We start from the raw sequence: 17,634 nt of genomic DNA, 5'->3' as shown, positions 1-17,634 counted from the left end.
CCCTGCTCAACACCCACCCAATCCCAAACAGCTGGAACCTGCCAGGCCAAACAAGAGCTGGTCTCTACACAAAGTATGTGCAGCACCTGAGCCAGGGCAAGCACAGGGCAGCATCTGCCCTTCCCCACAGGTTCCAAGCACCAGCAGTGAACTGCTCGGGACTGAACTCCAAAATCTGACTGTTTCACTCAGGAGTCTCAACATTTAGAAAACTAAGAGGTGATACATATTTAGGGGGATTTTTGTCCTAAAGTGAAAATTACATTCTGTCAGAAAGGCAGTGCTGGGAGAGTGGTAAAGGCAGTTTACTGTGTTTATCTGTTCTGGAATTACAGGTTTCAGGACATCTTGTGAATTTTCAAGTGTAAGGACTGATCCTGTTCCTTCCTTAAAATCAGAGAAACTACCACCACTAACATCAGTTGGGAAGTAGGCTAGATTTCATATCACCTCATGTCCAGAAAAAAGGAAGAAGACTCAGCTGGGAAAGAAAATGCTGAAGGAATTTGAAGACTTCAGAACATTGCTACACAAAACCAATTTGGCACAGAGGATTAAATGTTTGTGCTCTTGTAACTTCTGAATCTCATCAAAGTAAGAATTTGCTGAGCTGTCCTGTGGATTAATTTACTGCAGTATGAACTCTGAGGAAACTCAAAGCAGAGGCTGCTGTGTTACTCCAGACACTGCCTGAGCTCCACGGAAAAGCAGCTCCATCTGGCCTCATCCTAACTGCAGGAGGGTCCCAGATTTAGACTGGCACGAACCAGCAGAGATGGCTGCCACATCTAGAAGATTCTGGACTCTAGAAAGTTCTGGGGTGCCTCCTGGATGATAAGACACACCCAGAAAGAAGTTCCTTCAGAAGTAACAAAAAAAGTGTTTACAGCTCTTTATAACTTTATTTCTTTGCCCAGATACAATTTTATTTAGACAAACTGAAATGAAGTGACATTTCATGCAATTAGGATTAAACTGATTGGAAAGAATGTACAATAATAAGTGGTGAAAAAAATGCAAATACAAATTTTCAACCTTGTTTACAGCACATTTAGGAAGTTGAACTTTTCAGATGAGATTAGTAAAATAAAGGAAAATTATCTTAGGGAGAACAGGCCACTGCTGTCAAAGCCTTCAGGGCACCAAAATGTCTTAATGGCCCTGGCCCACACAAACAACCCTCCCGCAGAGTCCATGACCTGGGAGCCCCATTTAAGCTCATCCCAGGGCCTGGAGCTGTGCCTGTGTCCAGGATGGACCTTGGATCTGTGCCTGTCTCCTGGATAGACCCTCGGTTAAGTACATCCCACCCTTGTCCTGTCTCCTCCTGCTCCTGGCCGGGGTCTCAGTACAGACCCTGGGCCTGGTTCACCACTTGGCTTTGCCTGGGGCTGCTGATGGATTTGCACAGCTTGGGCACACTTGAATCCTGTCTTCCAAGGCAGTTTAAACCTTTTCAGGACTCAGTCTTGGTGGTCCTCCATGACATTTCCTGCAGACTCACAACTGAGTTCCCAAAGTAGCATCTTTTGATGCTTTAGGCCAGCTCCTCGCTGGGATTAAAGCAGTCTGGTCTTCTAAATATCATGCAGCAGTTACCAACAAGCTGTTTCCACCTCTAATTATAGCTAGAAAGCAGGATAGAATTGGCAAGCAGTCTTCTTTTTCCCCTGAAAAAAGGAATGACTTAGCAAATTTGATGAAAAATGAGACCAATGCAGTTCAGTGACAGGGATCAGTGTTGGATTCAGAAATTACCGAAACCTAGGTCATTCCTACAGCTGATCAGGAAGAAGGAATAGGACAGGGAATATTAGGAAGACAGAAGCAGGTGAATTCTTTCCTGGATTTAAGCAGGGCCTTTTACATAGCCCAGGTAGCAAACTGCTCTCATTCTAAGCACCTAAAACATAGGCCATGGAGGAAGGTCTCAGTGCAAACAGCAGCCTGACTTGGTCCACAAGAAAATTTTAGATCTCTTTCAACATCCTACATATTCCATCTAAGTCTTGTGGATCATCTTCAGCCTCAGGAAAAGTTAAAAGCCAAACAAGGCTGACGCAGCTTTTAGCATTTGTGAAGGTTTTTGGTGGTGTTTTTTTAACTGCCACACTAATTAGAGGTGCTAAAAGCTAACTTGCAGTAACTAAAATAGTGAGAAACAGCTTTTTGAGTTGGAGTGGCCAATTTTACTTCTCTTTACTTACACTGCTTCCCTACAGTAACCAAAAAAGTTTCTGTGATCACTGACAGCTCCCTCAGTTTGCTACTCACTCCACTGACCCAGAAGTAAGTAAAAGACAGCTTGGAGCATCAGCAAGTAAAACCAGGATCAAAAGCCAACATGTCCATTCTGAATTGCAGGTGTCCTCACTAAAGCCAGGCAGTTGTGAAGAAGGCAGGTCCCCAGAGGAGAGCTCATACCTACCTGCCCGAGGGCATGCTGGAGCAAGGTGGGATGGCCAACAAAGCGAACATTATCAATCTTCAATTCAAACTTTTTGCCACACATATCTGACTTGGTAGCCAATATTGTTGCCAGGATGACATCTGAAAACCTTGAAGAGCAGAAACAGAAATTATTACCTTTTTCAAAAAGCACACCCCCAAAACATTCCTCCAAACACAGATATATTTAACTCCAAAGTTTTTAAGGCATTGTAAATTGTGACTAGATTGCTTTACCTGGAGTACCACCAATTATGTAAAATTAAGGACCCCTAAATTACATCCCTCAGATCATCACAATTATAAAACAGGAAGCATTCACAACAAAGACTGCAGGGTCATGCTCATTTAATTACATGCTCAGCAAAATACATTGAAAAGATTAGATGCAGTTTGCTTAAATATAAAAAGAGCTGGAGTTAGCCATTGCCTGGATTTAGCTGCAGGTTAATGAACTTACTAAGCAACTACATACTGACACAGCCTGTCACTCAAGCACAACAGGGATCTTGAAGCCGCCCAGTATGGCAGAGGGGAAGGCAAGAAAGAGCTGATTCAATAAAAAGAAACACAGCCAATGCTTGTCCTTCCTTTCCCAAAGCTCATCAGTGAAATTTCAAGTTCCTCATTTAACAGATCTCAACCTGTGCTCAGCACACCACTGGCACCTTCCAAGAGCTGCCTGGCTTCACCTGGGCTTTCTCATTTGATACATCACATTCATGACAGGCCAGGCCCTTCTCAATGCCCAGCCAAGGGGTTACTGAATTGCACTGGATTGGTGAGGGCAAGGCGGCAGCTCTGACACAGGAGGGCAAGTATCCACAAGGGGTCTGCCCTGTGAAACACAGCCGCTGCTGCAAAACCAGCTAAAAATCCCGTGTGACAAGGGAGGAATTCCACAACTGCTCTCTCCAATGGCCTCTCAACATTGGTCTGGTCTCTACCAACAGTTGTTTTCCTCAAGGTGTCTCCTGGGACGGGACAGTGAAGCCCAAACCCACAGGGAAGAGGACCTCAGCTGCTAGAGTAAACTTGTTGCTCTAGAATAGGAGCAGTGCAAGGCTTGTTATTAACAAGTTCTCTCCTCATCTGTTTTACAGAAACTCCTACTTGACCAAATGAATTTCAGACCACTTTCTGATGAGATCTGGTTTTTAAGAATGAAAATGTTTATTTCGTTTTGTGTATTTACACCCAGGGATGTGTGTCCCTGCCAGACCATCCCCCTAGAGCAGGCAGGTATCCCAGATAACCCAGTATCACTCAGAGAGGAGGGCAGGCATGGGCGTGTGCTGTGCTCATCTTATCTCTTGGCCACAAGTGAGCCTTCCATGCCCAGAGAAGCAATTAATGTACCTTAGTCCTGCTTCCCTCTGAGTCATGGAGTACTACAGAAATTAAGACAAATGCACTCAAGGACATGGGGAATTCCTTTTATTTACAAATACTGGAGATGAAGGACCACACAGGTCCAAACTGCCAAAGTCCCTGGTGCTTGTACAAACAGGTAGCCCTGACCACAGTATGCTGCTTATGTTTGGTTTATGAAAGGAGAAGCTGTGCAGAAACGTCCAAATCCCTGACTGCTCTGCTCCAAACTCCAAGCTAAGGACAAGCAGAGACTAGCCAGAGACTCCTGGGGCTGAGCCCATGCTCCTCAGCCACTGGGCTGCACAACTTGGGAAGCTTGGGAGCAAAGGGCAAAGCAAACTGGAACAGGACCTGGACTGACAGACTCTGGAGATCACAGTCAAAATAGAAAAAAGTCGCCATGACAGCAGTGAGCTTCTCCTCCTCTTTTTACCCTGTTCAGCTGCTCATTAATAGGCTCATCATGGAGCCAGGAAGATGGGAACAGCACTGGATCCAAAAGGAGCATATGTTTTGGGGGGGTGAAGGGAGAAGGAGGGCAAACTAGAAAATGTCGGCTTCCTGGTAAGAAATTAGTTACCCTTCTCTCCTCCAGCCTTGGCAAAGGATACCTGGGAGCTGATAAACTGATCATTCTCATAACTCCCACAAGGAATTACACCAGCAGATCTTTCAACAGATAAATGTGGTGCTAAAGGTGGGAATTCAGCAGTTACCCAGGGGAGCTCTTGACACCAACAGCCCTGTCTGCCCTACCTTGCATGTGGCTCTTTGGGGAGGAAGAGATTAAAAGGCTGATTTTGGAAAGTCCTCCAGATCTTCTCACTAGCAGGATCTTCTCTGTCTGGGAGAGTACTGAATTGCAGTCAGAGGACATGCTCAGGGACAGAATCCTGACACAGGTGCACCTCCTATCACCACAGGCTCTCCCAAGAGTTACCTGGACTCCAGTCCCATTCTCCTTCCCTGACAGCCTGGATTTGTGGTTTTGCTGTCTGGGGTTTTTTTAACCCCCAGTGCTCTACATAATTTTGACATTTCTTAGGCCTCAGGACAATAGGGAAATTGAGGAACAGCAGATGTGTTACTCCCATTACTTCAATTAGTCACCTCATCCTAGAAAATAACACTTTCACTTGAAATATTTCAATACACATTTTCCCATCTTTGGGGTATGTTAAGATGACCTAAAAACACTGACTTGTCAGAGCCCAAGAGTTTGTAACAAGCAGATTAAGTTTTGCAGTTGGGCAGTAACCCTTCTCCTTTTATGAGATTAGTCTGAGCATTGTAAATTCCAGGGGGAAGCAAACCTCTTTTGTACTAAGGAATTCAGCAGGCAGAAAGAATATACAATAAACAAAAGCTTTGATTTGTCCAAAATATTCTACCATTCCTCTCCAGAGCACAACATAGCAAGAGCACACTGAAAAGATTCAAACATTAATTCATTTTTTCCCCCAAGAATGGATCGTAACTTTTTATATGCCACAGGAATTCAAAGCAAGGTTCTTATAAAGAATTTTTCTTTGAAGTAGTTCAGAACAGGATTGGAGTATGTAGGTGAGCTTTAAGTTAAGCAGGGACTAGGGATGCATTATTTTTTTTTCCTTCTGGGGCCCTGAGTTAAGCACTTTTCCCTCTATGTGTGTAATCATCCCATTTAGCTGAGTGGGGCACCAAGAACAAGCAACCAGCACAGCTGCTCAGACCTGGGTCCTCTGAAGAGCTCTCCATCATTACCCTGGGATTAAGTAGATTACTCACTGATCTGTACTTTCAAGTCACTTCTCCTCAGAAAACAATTTGATTTAGGGCTCCTTGTTGGAATAACTACAATGCCAAGGCTATACTTGCTGCATTCCCAGAGCCTCCCAGCTTTTCCCATTTCACAGAAGGGACAGTGCCATATCCATTCTGGATTCCCTACAGGAAGCACAGAAATGTTAGTACGACCTTGGTAATTATCCTGGCACAAACCTTTAGCAATACATTTCCTACAGACACTGTGATTTAGCACATGATTTTCTGATCATTCAGTGTAAAACAGAAACCAGAAACAAATGCACAATTAAAAGGATGGTGAGAAAAGAAAGCCATTCTAGACAAAGGTGATTGTTTAGAACGTTTGGTCTTACCCTGAAACCAATTGCTCATCAGTTAGAGGACATTGGTCTCTGAAATGGGAACATGGCCATAAACACAAAACAAAACACAACAAAAGAAAATAAACGAGGCAAGTACACAAAATACAAAAGAGAAAAAAAGAGATAATATTAAAAACTAGGATGAACTATTAAGGATTAAACTCCTGTAAAGGAAATATAACTGTTGAGGAGAGTCAAAAGTTAATGGAAGGTGAATTCCAAGGATATATTGCAGGCTGTTTGACAACATGGAGAAAACAGGCTAAGGTAATTTAGCCCCTGCATGTGCAGTGGCTGCTGCCACGTCTTTTCCCACAGTACACAGCATTTATGGAGCTGATTTCCATGGCACTTTTAAAGTCATGCTTACCTTACGAGAAACAGAAGAGGTTGCAGCCTAATTTAGAGCAGATTCTAAACCTCAGTTTCTTTCCTAGACTATTGCTGCAATTTCCACCAAAGAACCTCACATGCAGCCCCAAACGACCCACAGCTCTTCCCAGCTGGTTCCAGTGCTTCCATACCCACAAGACTTAGGAAAAGAGGACACCAAGTGATTATAGTGGCAGGATTGTGTGAAGGGCCTGGCACACACAGCCACCACTGCTCCTGCAGGGACTCACAGAGCAGGCACAAGGCTGGCCAGACTCACAGCACACACATGAAGTCCTTCTGTGCCCCGCTCTGTGCCCCAGGCAATAAGCACAGCTTAGGAAAAGGAGACTGAAAAAGCTTTCAAGGCAAAGAATCCTAAACCCTTCTTTACAACAGGTGTACAGAGCAGGACTGAGTTAGTACCTGTACTAATTTTTTATATCAGAAACACCTGTTTCCATTTTAACATCCAACTGCCACTTTTTCCCCCAGTTAAGATTCAAAAATGACTTGTTCCCTGAAACAACTTCATAAATGTACTGGAAAATGAATCTGATAAAAGCTTTAATATCCCACATGAGAAAGGGAAGGCAAACTGAAAACCTCCAACAATTACTTAATACAAAACACAGCAGATTTCTGCCAGTGACAATGAAAAGAGACCCTAGAGAACCTAAATGACAAACTACACAATGGGGTGACATTACAGGAAGGGTGTTTCAAGGAATGGGTGGATGAATGGAAAAGCACAGGCTTACAGAAAGGAAGCCTTTCAGAACAAACACAAGGAAGAACACTGGAGTCCAGTGAAAGAGGGACAGAGGAAACAAATGTTATCACAGGAGAACTACTGTTTGTTAGAAAGGGACATTCAAAGCCTTGTTTGTCAGTAACTTGGGGTTTTTATAACAGAAGCATTTGCTAAATTTGCTAAAACTCCTTCAGTTCGTCAGCTCTGCTACTAAAAATGCAAAGTCTGCTGTAACATATGTTACTATATGTGCCTCCTCATTAGAATATTTGCTTGCTGGCTATACCACTTTCAGAAAAACTACAAAAAAACTATTTCAAACCAATTTAACATAGCATTATTTTATGGCTTCAAAGGAGTAACTGCCTCATATTTTTTCAGGGGAAAGAAAGAAGACTGGCAGGCATCTCTATAAACATTGGGAGGGGGTGTATTCCTGGTAAAACACTCAGAAAGTGAAGGATGTTTTTGAAAAGTGCAAATGATGAAAGGCTAAGAAGAAGCCAACAAAGAGACTTGACAAGCAATTTGTTTTGACAGTGACAGTCTTCTGAATACCTTTTTGTTGCATGGCCACCATCAACACACCTCAAATATTTTTGCTGCTCAACTTGCTTTCAGCAGGAAGCAAAATATGTATTCTGAGGACCCAAACACAGCTCCATGGAGCAGAAATTAATACAAGCAAACACACCTCAGTAACCTCGAGGAAGGATTATCCTGAACAGGCAGCCATTGTCTATAAAAAACCAAAAAGTATAACAATGACCAGGAAATTGAGCCTGGAGGCTAAAAGAAATCCAATTATCTATACAAATATGCTATATGGAAATGGAGTTAAGGCACCCAAACTGATCTAATTTTGTCCCTCCTGAGAGCATTAAGAAATACATGCACCTCAGCTATTCTAGGAAAGGTCAGTTCCAAAGTGGTTGATCTGGGTTCCAATAGCTCAGGGGAAAAAGCAACAGTAAACCTTACATAGGACACAATTGGTGCTAGATTACTAATAAATTAAAGACAGCCATCCAGTGTAAAAAAGGATGACTCCAACCCTCTTAGGAACTATTGCAGCTATAAGATAAATCTGAAATAGCCTTTGTACTGAGCATGCAGTGGGAAAACCCCAACCCTACAACATTATCAAACTTGCCATACGCCACCAACTCAACCTAGCAGTCTGCCCACTCCACAGCCTCACTCGGTGCCACCAATAGCACCCGTGGGTGCTCCTGACACACAGGGATTGAAAGGAACCTTTGTCCAACTCTTCCTCGACGAAGTCTTCCAAAAATAATACAAAACCACTTCATAAATTACTTTTATTGTGGACAATTTCAGACAGAAAATCATCACCACCAGAAAACAGACTGGACTTGATGCTGATGAACTCTCTCCATGGACTGAGTGCACTGAGTGTCCAGGAAGGGAACTGCTGCACTGCAGAAGGAGGATCTTACATGGATGGAGCTGCCACTGAAGGAATGGCTCTCACAAAACCAGTAGCTCCATTCTTGGTCTCTACAACCTGATCTTCAATGGAAACACACAAACTGAAGCAAAAATTCATCATGTTGGTGAGGAAAAAATCAATTATGATATTGGTTTCATGGCTTATGAAAGTTAAACTCCTTTCCTTTCCCAGCTTACAAAGCAAGCGCATCTCCCTCCCTCCAGGGGATCTGCACTTTTCTGCCTCCACTCTCCCCTTGAAATCTCTTCTATTCCAAGGCACCAACTTCTGTTACTCCAAAAATTGCCTGATACAAATCAAAGTTGGAGCAATCTGTTGCACAGTTTTGAAGATGCCTTTTTGTCTTCTGCTGGAAGAAGCATCTGTGTACTTAAAACTTGCATTTTTTTTCCACCTGTACCAGTCAGTGAAAAATATGAACTTTGCCAACAAAAGTCCTCTTGTCTAATTTAAATTAACAGCACTCAGTATATAAAGAGCATCAGCATGTTCTTCTACTAGCAGGTACCACTGAAGAGGACACATTTAACTGCTACATTAGTTGTGTGGGATGCAGGGGACTTTTAAGAGTGATGATTACACTGCTGCTGGGAAAAAGCTTTCAGTAATCAAACTGGAAACAAACACAATTTTAAAGGGTCTCTGAATTTCAGAAAGCAGATGTCCAGCCATATAAGCAGCACCAGCAGTGTGCTAGACTCCAATATCCAGCATCTAGAAGAAATAAACTTTCAGAGCAACAGAAATGCTGCTGCTCTTCTATTTCCCTTTTCATATGCACGGGAGATACAGACAGATCTGAAAAAAAAAATAATTAGTAACAAATACCTGACCAAGAGATTAAGCATGAACTTTCATGCCCGGTGTTCTGGACATGACTACAATGAAACAATCTAAATATTTGTTTTGTGTAGGTTACATGCCAGCACATTCAGTTTAAAATCTGTTTCAGGAAACACCAGCAGTTTTCTCACCTGACCATCATTTGAAACTATAAAAGCTTTTCCTACATCACTGCAGTAACCACATATTGTCTCACACTAATTCAACAACACAGGCAGCATACAATAAACACAGCCACACATTAAGTGATTTGTCCAACCTTCCAAAAGAGCAGAGGCAACAAGAATCAGTGTCAGACAGAAGCTGCTATCATTCCAACACGTTCTTAATCTAACTAGGGAAATTCTAGAGCCAGAGGTTTGAACAGCCACCAACAAAACCCCTGGGATAAGCAGCAAATGTGTGCACTGAGCTCTCCTGCTGTCCACAGCCCAGCATGAAAAACCAGTCACCAGTTCCCAAACATACAAATGGTTTGCCCTGTCCATACTGCACTCACTGGACACACAACCAAAGGTTGTGTTTGAAGGTTTCAAAGGCATCAGAAGAGGCAGAAGATACAAATGACCTCAAGCAAAATGTGTTTTCATAAGATCCCAGTCCTGGAAAACGAAATTAACTGATGATGTTTACAGTCATGTGGGTGATTTTAATTTCAGCTAAACCATTCTCTGTCATAAAGTTAACAACAACCTTACCTTTTTTGGGGGGGAAAGTGATGATTATTTTGTACTCTTATAAAAGAGAAAAGCAGCAACCACGTCTTTTTTATTAATACTGGAGATTAAAATACATATCAGAAAAAAGATCTGCAAGTGAACTGTGGGCCAACAGACAAAAAAAGTTTCTCTCCCAGATTTCTCTCATATCTAGTAGTGATAAATTTAGAACTATGCAGCAGATTTCAAATGTTCAACAAAACTAATTAGAGGGTCCATCCATACATACACGCATGCTGAACACCACACTGCCTATTTTCAGTGCATTTGTTACCCTCTGATTTCCTGTACTTAAAAAACTCTCTTCAAGCCTCAGTTTCCTTTTGAGCCACTGTGTCACTCCACTGACACAACAGCAGCTCTGTGTGGAGAAACAAAATTAGTTATTCATTAGTGCACAGCAATTCCATATGACCACTACATGAGCTAGGAAAGAAGTTGAGGCAACTGAAAAATGTATCTAGTTAGGAGTAGGCAGGTAAAGAAAAGTGGGATTTTGCCAAAGGACTAATACTTCTAGTTTTGCAAGGGTAATATTGCCTTTCTAACGAGCACAGAATAGCTGACCTTGCCCAGAAAACAAGAGACGCAGCATCATTGCCTCGTGAGACAGTCCTCTTTACTAAGCACTAAGTTGGTCACAACTTGATATTAAAGCATTTTTTGCCAGGTTGTCTTCTCACAGTCCAAGAGACTGTGCCTAGGAACCAGGAGGCAAGAGAGCAGGAGGCTGTCTCTCCTCCATTTCAACCTCTTAGGTAGAAGAAATGTCTTCCCTCCTACCTGGAGTCCCCATCTTGATCTTCTGTGGTGTCACCAGAGCCATTCACAGCATATCGACTCCTTGGTTTGTCTGAAGCAAAGAATAAAGATAAATTTACCCAGGAACAATCTGCTTAATGTGTGTTTGTATGTTTTTCTATTCTCACTCAAACGAACATAAAAAAAATAGAAGAAAAATTTTATCCTTCAGGGGATGAAGAGGAGAAAGTGAAACATGCACAGAAATTGACACAGGTTTGCAGTTCCAGAGGGAAAAGTAAAAGTCGGACCATGCAATTTTGCCCCTTATTGCTCAGGTTTGGGGACAATTATAATGCTCCCACAGTCACAGGAAGGGAAATCCTTTACCAACAAAAAGCAGGAGGGAGGTGGCAGGGGAACAGCCAAAAAAAGCCCCAAACTTTTCAGATTTCACCTATAAAAATGGGAAGGGAACTAGAGATGAATCTCTCCTCATACAACCTAAGCAGGGGAGTCAAACTTCTCCTGACACACAGCCATTAGCACAGAACCCAAATCACAGAGCTCCATCACCCCGCAGCACCTTTAGGCCCTGCACTGATACTGGTCCCAATCCAGCTACAGGCACTGTCCCAAATCACGTGCCTCAAAGTAAGAGATGCAAGCAGTGCTGGCACCCGAACAGTCCCATGCTCCTGTTTTCCAGGAGAAATTAAACCTCCCCAAGCACACTATTCAAGACCACAGACCAAAGTTTCATGCTTCCTGCCCATTACTGGTTAAAGCTTATAGTGTTTACCAAATCCATTCTTCCAAATCAGTGCCATCCTTCTCATCCTGCCCCCTTCTTCCCCTGCAGCTCCCAAAACCCACGGGATTCACCTGCCTGAGGATAGAGGTGAGGTACCAGGTGGATAGTGACACCTGGTGCAAATGTGGTTCAATGGGGGTGGGATGAGAGGGGTCCCAGGGCACCTGGGGGGCGTGAGGGCACCTGCAGGGCAAGGGCTGAGAGGTGCAGAGTCCCATGGGGAGTTGTGAGCGCTGCCAGGTCCTCATGGACAAGGGGAGTGAGGGGAGCCAGGTACCCACAGAGAGTGTGAGGGGTGTGTGGGGGGATGACAGGTACCCACAGACAGTGTGATATGGGGGGATGACAGGTACCCACAGACAGTGTGAGGGGTGTGTGGGGGGATGACAGGTACCCACAGACAGTGTGAGGGGTGTGTGGGGGGATGACAGGTACCCAGAGAGAGTGTGATATGGGGGGATGACAGGTACCCACAGAGAGTGTGATATGGGGGGATGACAGGTACCCACAGACAGTGTGAGGGGTGTGTGGGGGGATGACAGGTACCCACAGACAGTGTGAGGGGTGTGTGGGGGGATGACAGGTACCCAGAGAGAGTGTGATATGGGGGGATGACAGGTACCCACAGACAGTGTGATATGGGGGGATGACAGGTACCCACAGACAGTGTGATATGGGGGGATGACAGGTACCCACAGACAGTGTGATATGGGGGGATGACAGGTACCCACAGACAGTGTGAGGGGTGTGGGGGGATGACAGGTACCCACAGACAGTGTGAGGGGTGTGTGGGGGGATGACAGGTACCCACAGACAGTGTGAGGGGTGTGTGGGGGGATGACAGGTACCCACAGACATTGTGATATGGGGGGGATGACAGGTACCCACAGACAGTGTGAGGGGTGTGTGGGGGGATGACAGGTACCTACAGACAGTGTGAGGGGTGTGTGGGGGGATGACAGGTACCCACAGACAGTGTGATATGGGGGGATGACAGGTACCCACAGACAGTGTGATATGGGGGGATGACAGGTACCCACAGAGAGTGTGATATGGGGGGATGACAGGTACCCACAGACAGTGTGAGGGGTGTATGGGGGGATGACAGGTACCCACAGACAGTGTGATATGGGGGGATGACAGGTACCCACAGACAGTGTGATATGGGGGGATGACAGGTACCCAGAGAGAGTGTGATATGGGGGGATGACAGGTACCCACAGAGAGTGTGATATGGGGGGATGACAGGTACCTACAGACAGTGTGAGGGGTGTGTGGGGGGATGACAGGTACCCACAGACAGTGTGATATGGGGGGATGACAGGTACCCACAGACAGTGTGATATGGGGGGATGACAGGTACCCACAGACAGTGTGATATGGGGGGATGACAGGTACCCACAGAGAGTGTGATATGGGGGGATGACAGGTACCCACAGACAGTGTGAGGGGTGTATGGGGGGATGACAGGTACCCACAGACAGTGTGATATGGGGGGATGACAGGTACCCACAGACAGTGTGAGGGGTGCGGACTGCCAGGTGAGAGGTGCCAGACCCCCATGGACAGTGTGAAGGATGTGATGGGGGGTTCCGGGCCCCCACGGGAGGTGTGAGGGGTGTGTGGGGTACCAGCCCCCCACGGGAGGTGTGAGGGGTCCGTGTGGGGTACCAGCCCCCCACGGGAGGTGTGAGGGGTCCGTGTGGGGTACCAGCCCCCCACGGGAGGTGTGAGGGGTCCGTGTGAGGTACCAGCCCCCCACGGGAGGATGCCAGGCCCCGGCGGAGGCTGCTGCGGGCGCGGGGCAGCCGCAGCTCCCGGCGTCGGCACTTACTGTCCTGCGCGGCGGGGTGCTCGGCGCCGCGCTGGAACGGGAAGCGGAACAGCAGCTTGTTGCCGCGGCTGCCCGAGCTCACCAGGATCACGCTGATGGGGCTGGTGCTCTCGCCCATGCCGGCTCGGGCTTCCCGCAGGAAGGGCCCGGCCGCTGCGCTTTCCGCTTCCGCCGGCACACGGTGCGGCCGCCGCTACCGGCACCGGCGGGGGCAGCGCGGCCGGGGCGGCTGTGCCCGGGGCCGCCTCTGCCCGGTGCGGCCCTGCCCCTCGGCCCCACGGCCGCTGCCCAGTGCAGCCCAATGCCCCCAGTTCTGACCAGCATCTCATACCTCCGTGGCCCGTTCCCTGTATAACCCAGTGCCCGCAGTTCAGACCGGCACCTCACACACAGCCCCATCCCCAGTACAGCCCAGTATTCCCAGTTCTGAACATCACCTCGTACCCCATGGCCCCATCCCCAGTGCAGCCCAGTATTCCCAGTTCTGAACATCACCTCGTACCCCATGGCCCCATCCCCAGTACAGCCCAGTATTCCCAGTTCTGAACATCACCTCGTACCCCATGGCCCCATCCCCAGTATAGCCCAGTATTCCCAGTTCCGACCAGCACCTCACACACAGCCCCATCCCCAGTACAGGCAAGTGCCTCCAGTTCTGGACAGCACCTCATGCCTGCACAGCTTGTCCCCGGTACAGCCCAGTGCTCCCAGTTCATACCAGCACCTCACCTGCAGCCACATCCCCAGTTATGACCAGCACCTCTCACACAGCCCTGTTCCCAGTACAGCCCAGTGCCCCCAGTTCAGACCAGCACCTGACACTTCCTTTCTCTCAATCATCCCAGTGTCCCATGGACACCACTCCCTGTTCCAGGCACTCCCAGTTTATTCCAGTGCTTCACATGCCGGCAGCCAGCACCTTCCAGCACAGCCCAGTGCCACCAGGATAGCCCAGCACCCCCAGTTCAGCCCTGTACCCAGACAGTGCTTGGTGGCCCCAGCCCTGGATCCTTCCTCAGGGGCTGCTGGATCCTGGACCACCCAGTGCTGTTATTTGTCAACTTTGGGTCATTTGTGGGCTTTCAGCCAGTTTAGTCATTAACTCCAGAACTTTCCTGAGAGCTGGTAACAAAGACCAGCAAGGGCTCATCATCTCCCCCATGCCAAGACCCCCCAGGGTTATCATCCTCATAGAAAGAGTGGACAGGCACTGGAACGGCCCAGGGCAGTGGTGGAATCGCAACCCCTGGAAGTATTCAAAAAACATGTGGATGTGGCATTTTGGGACCTGGTTTAGTGGTGGGCTTGACAGTATTGGTTTAACCTAACACCTTGGAGTGTGTCTGTGAATAGGAATTTTTCTAAGTGAGCTCAGTCTGCCATGACTCTTCTCATTACACTTTCCCTACTGTTTTTTCCACATCAGCAACTTTCTAGTAGAAATAGGGAAGAAAATAAGAGCTCCATAAAGCAGTATTAAACAAGGAGGCTCATTGGTAATTAGAGTGGGAATGGAGATAAAGGAACACTGGGTAAAGCCTGCTGCAATGCCTTTTTGGGACATTTCAAACAGTTTTTTGAAATAACATTTCTGCCTTTCTGGAGCTAAGTACACACATGCCACACACTGAGCAGAAGGCTAAATTAACTGGGAGAACAAAGGTAATTTGTTGTGGGTTGGAGTGAGGCCATGGATGTTTTTTCCCTGGTGGGAGAGGAATGATGACCTCTCCTGGGTTTGCCATGGACAAAAGATGGGATGCAGGAGCTTAATGTGCATCTCCACCCTCCCTGTGCCAGCCTGGGCACCACTGAGGGTGGATTCGCAGGTGGAGAATCCTTCTGCCTTCCCTTCCAGTCCCTCTCCATTCTTCCACCATCTGGCAGTAGATTGTTTCCATCAGAGCTGCCAAATCCAGCATGTCAATATTGCAGATGAATGATTGCAGAGGGCTTTTCCAGCCTTAACGATTCTGTGACACCAGGGTGCCTGCAGGGGGGCAGCTCTGGAAGTCAGACGTGTGGGCTCCCCATGCTCATGGAAAGGCTGGCTTGGGCTTGTTGCTCATGTTCACTTCACAGCTCTGATGCACCCTGCCTCATGGTTCCTGTGCTTTTACTCCTGCCTCTGGATTAGGAAGGGTGACATTACTCCCCTGGCAGCAGTCTTGGTGCCTTCATATTTTTTGTGTTTAATCGAGATCAGAAGTTATCAGCAATTATATTTGAGGATGCCCTGGGGTTTATGCAAATTCTTCTGTATTTCATTGCATTACTTAGGTGCTTGGACACTCTGAGATATCCCCACTCTGGGGGTTTTGCTCTGCAGTCCCCCCAGGGACAGAGGTGGGTGGCTGAAGAGGGAAATGAGCAGCCCCAGCAGGGTGTAATCTGCAGGGCCATTCTGCACAAGCCAGCGATAACAATTGAGCAAAAGAAGGCGATGCTGAGGGGAGAGAGTTGTCCTGGGGTGATTAAAGACCAGTCGTGTTATCACAGCAGAGCACTCCTTGTACACCAGCACTGGGCTGTCATGTTAAAATTTCAGTGTGCCTGCTTCAAAATATAATTTTACTTTCTTAAATAATAAATTATAGGCCTATCTGTCATTCCCAGCTCTTGGACATTTAGTTGTAGTTAGCCTTGTTATTTAAAGCAATGATTGCAAGTTCTTCAAGCCCTAGTAGGAAATTAAAGAGTAAAGCCAGGATTTAGATTCCACTTTCCAGAATTTCAAAATGTAATATGCCTCAGATATTTCAGAGTTAGAGCAGATATATGTCCTCCCCTTATCCACAGCATTCTCCTTGAGGGGAAGGCAATTCCTGTGGATAATACAGGCCCATGGGGAAAGTTATCCCTGATCTCACAGTGATGCCATTTAATTGGATTTACAATCAGGGCTGTTGGAAATTAGAATCCCACTTTTACAATTCACTAACAGGTCTGTTGCTTGCTTCTGCTGTTTAAAATGAGAAACTCTGGTAGCCAGCTTTTGGAACAGATTTTAGATTTAAAGAGACCTACATCAATTTTTTTAAAAAATCCCCTTTGGTGATTTTCTGACAAAGATTCATGACGTGCCCAAGGGTGGACATTCTGCAGTGGAGCTGTGGATCATCACGAGAAGCAGCAGAAAGAGAGGAAGGCAGGTTTGATGGGGCTTCCCAGAGGACATGTCTTCACTACTGGCCCTGTGACGCAGGAACAGCAGCAATCATGTTGTCCAGTTCTTTGCATTCCTGAGGCCAGGACCCCCTTGTCTCACTACCCCATGGGTAGCTGGAGCACTGTAATGAGGAATTTGGCTGAAAGGTTCATGTAAAGCCGAGCCATTGTCCATGTCACATTGTGTTGAGGATCAGACTTCTCTCACCAGATTTGTTCCTGAGGAGTTCCCACAACAATCCCCAGCACAGCCCTGATCCTGAGTGAGCAATGAGCTCCTTCTAGCAAACCACTGTCACCTTTTGGCTGCTCTGGCTTTTGAGATAGTGCAGGAGTAACTCTCGGAAAAGGAATTCAAATTCCATAATGATTTCAGTGATGATGAATCCTCCTGTGCAGACATCACTCTATATGCTCACAAACCTTAATCCTGCAGTCACAGAGGAGCAATGCCCAGGTTACACAGGATAGGAAGGAGTCCTGATGGTCTGTGCCTTATCCCTGTGTTTATCTGGGTCACAGCTTGGTTGAGTAACCCCTGATTAAAAGCACTCTCACTGAGGAGAGCTTGGAGCACTGCCATGCAACACGATGCATAAGAGGCAGCACTTTGGGGAGGAGACAAAAACATTATGTAAATGGATTATTTCACAACAGCATCTATATTTTCAAAGTAAATTTTCTATGGGAAAACTGCAAGTTTTGGAAATGTGTGTAGCAAGGGATGATGAATACAGCCTTTCTTGCTACTGCCATCCATTTAAGTTGTATAAATTTAATACCATGTTGTCCGTGCCTTGACTCTGCCTATGCTGTCAGTGGCACTTTGAACTGGAGACTGCACTGCTCTGCATCTGTGTAGCCAGAGTGAGTTCTGGGTTTTCAGGGGATATGTATGGCACTATCAAAGGGAAGGTATACAAAGAGCCCTCTGATAATATTCCCT

At 46.3% G+C, this 17,634-nt stretch overlaps 1 protein-coding gene across 6 annotated transcripts in view; it reads right to left on the bottom strand.

Moving 5' to 3' along the window:
- The window catches only part of NPRL3 (NPR3 like, GATOR1 complex subunit), a 43,175-nt gene extending 29,449 nt beyond the window's left edge, over positions 1-13,726 (bottom strand). Inside the window, exons 1-4 of one of the 6 annotated variants that reach the window (XR_011004495.1) lie at positions 13,521-13,726; positions 10,915-10,984; positions 5,961-5,999; positions 2,429-2,558 (exon numbers count right to left, since the gene is read on the bottom strand). Coding sequence is in view for 5 of the 6 variants with exons in the window: in XM_068206627.1 (XP_068062728.1) it covers positions 2,429-2,558; positions 5,961-5,999; positions 10,915-10,984; positions 13,521-13,638 (357 nt within the window). In the remaining variant the exon portion in view is untranslated. Of the gene's footprint in view, positions 1-2,428; positions 2,559-5,960; positions 6,000-6,339; positions 8,586-10,914; positions 10,985-13,520 lie in introns of those variants that run through there. The other 5 variants (XM_068206627.1, XM_068206625.1, XM_068206626.1 and 2 more) reach the window with 5 other exon arrangements.
- Between the last annotated feature and the right edge of the window lie 3,908 nt (positions 13,727-17,634).

This window comes from Anomalospiza imberbis, chromosome 16, assembly GCF_031753505.1.
Source record: "Anomalospiza imberbis isolate Cuckoo-Finch-1a 21T00152 chromosome 16, ASM3175350v1, whole genome shotgun sequence".
Lineage (NCBI taxonomy): Eukaryota > Metazoa > Chordata > Aves > Passeriformes > Viduidae > Anomalospiza > Anomalospiza imberbis.
This window is presented reverse-complemented; position numbering and strand designations above follow the sequence as displayed.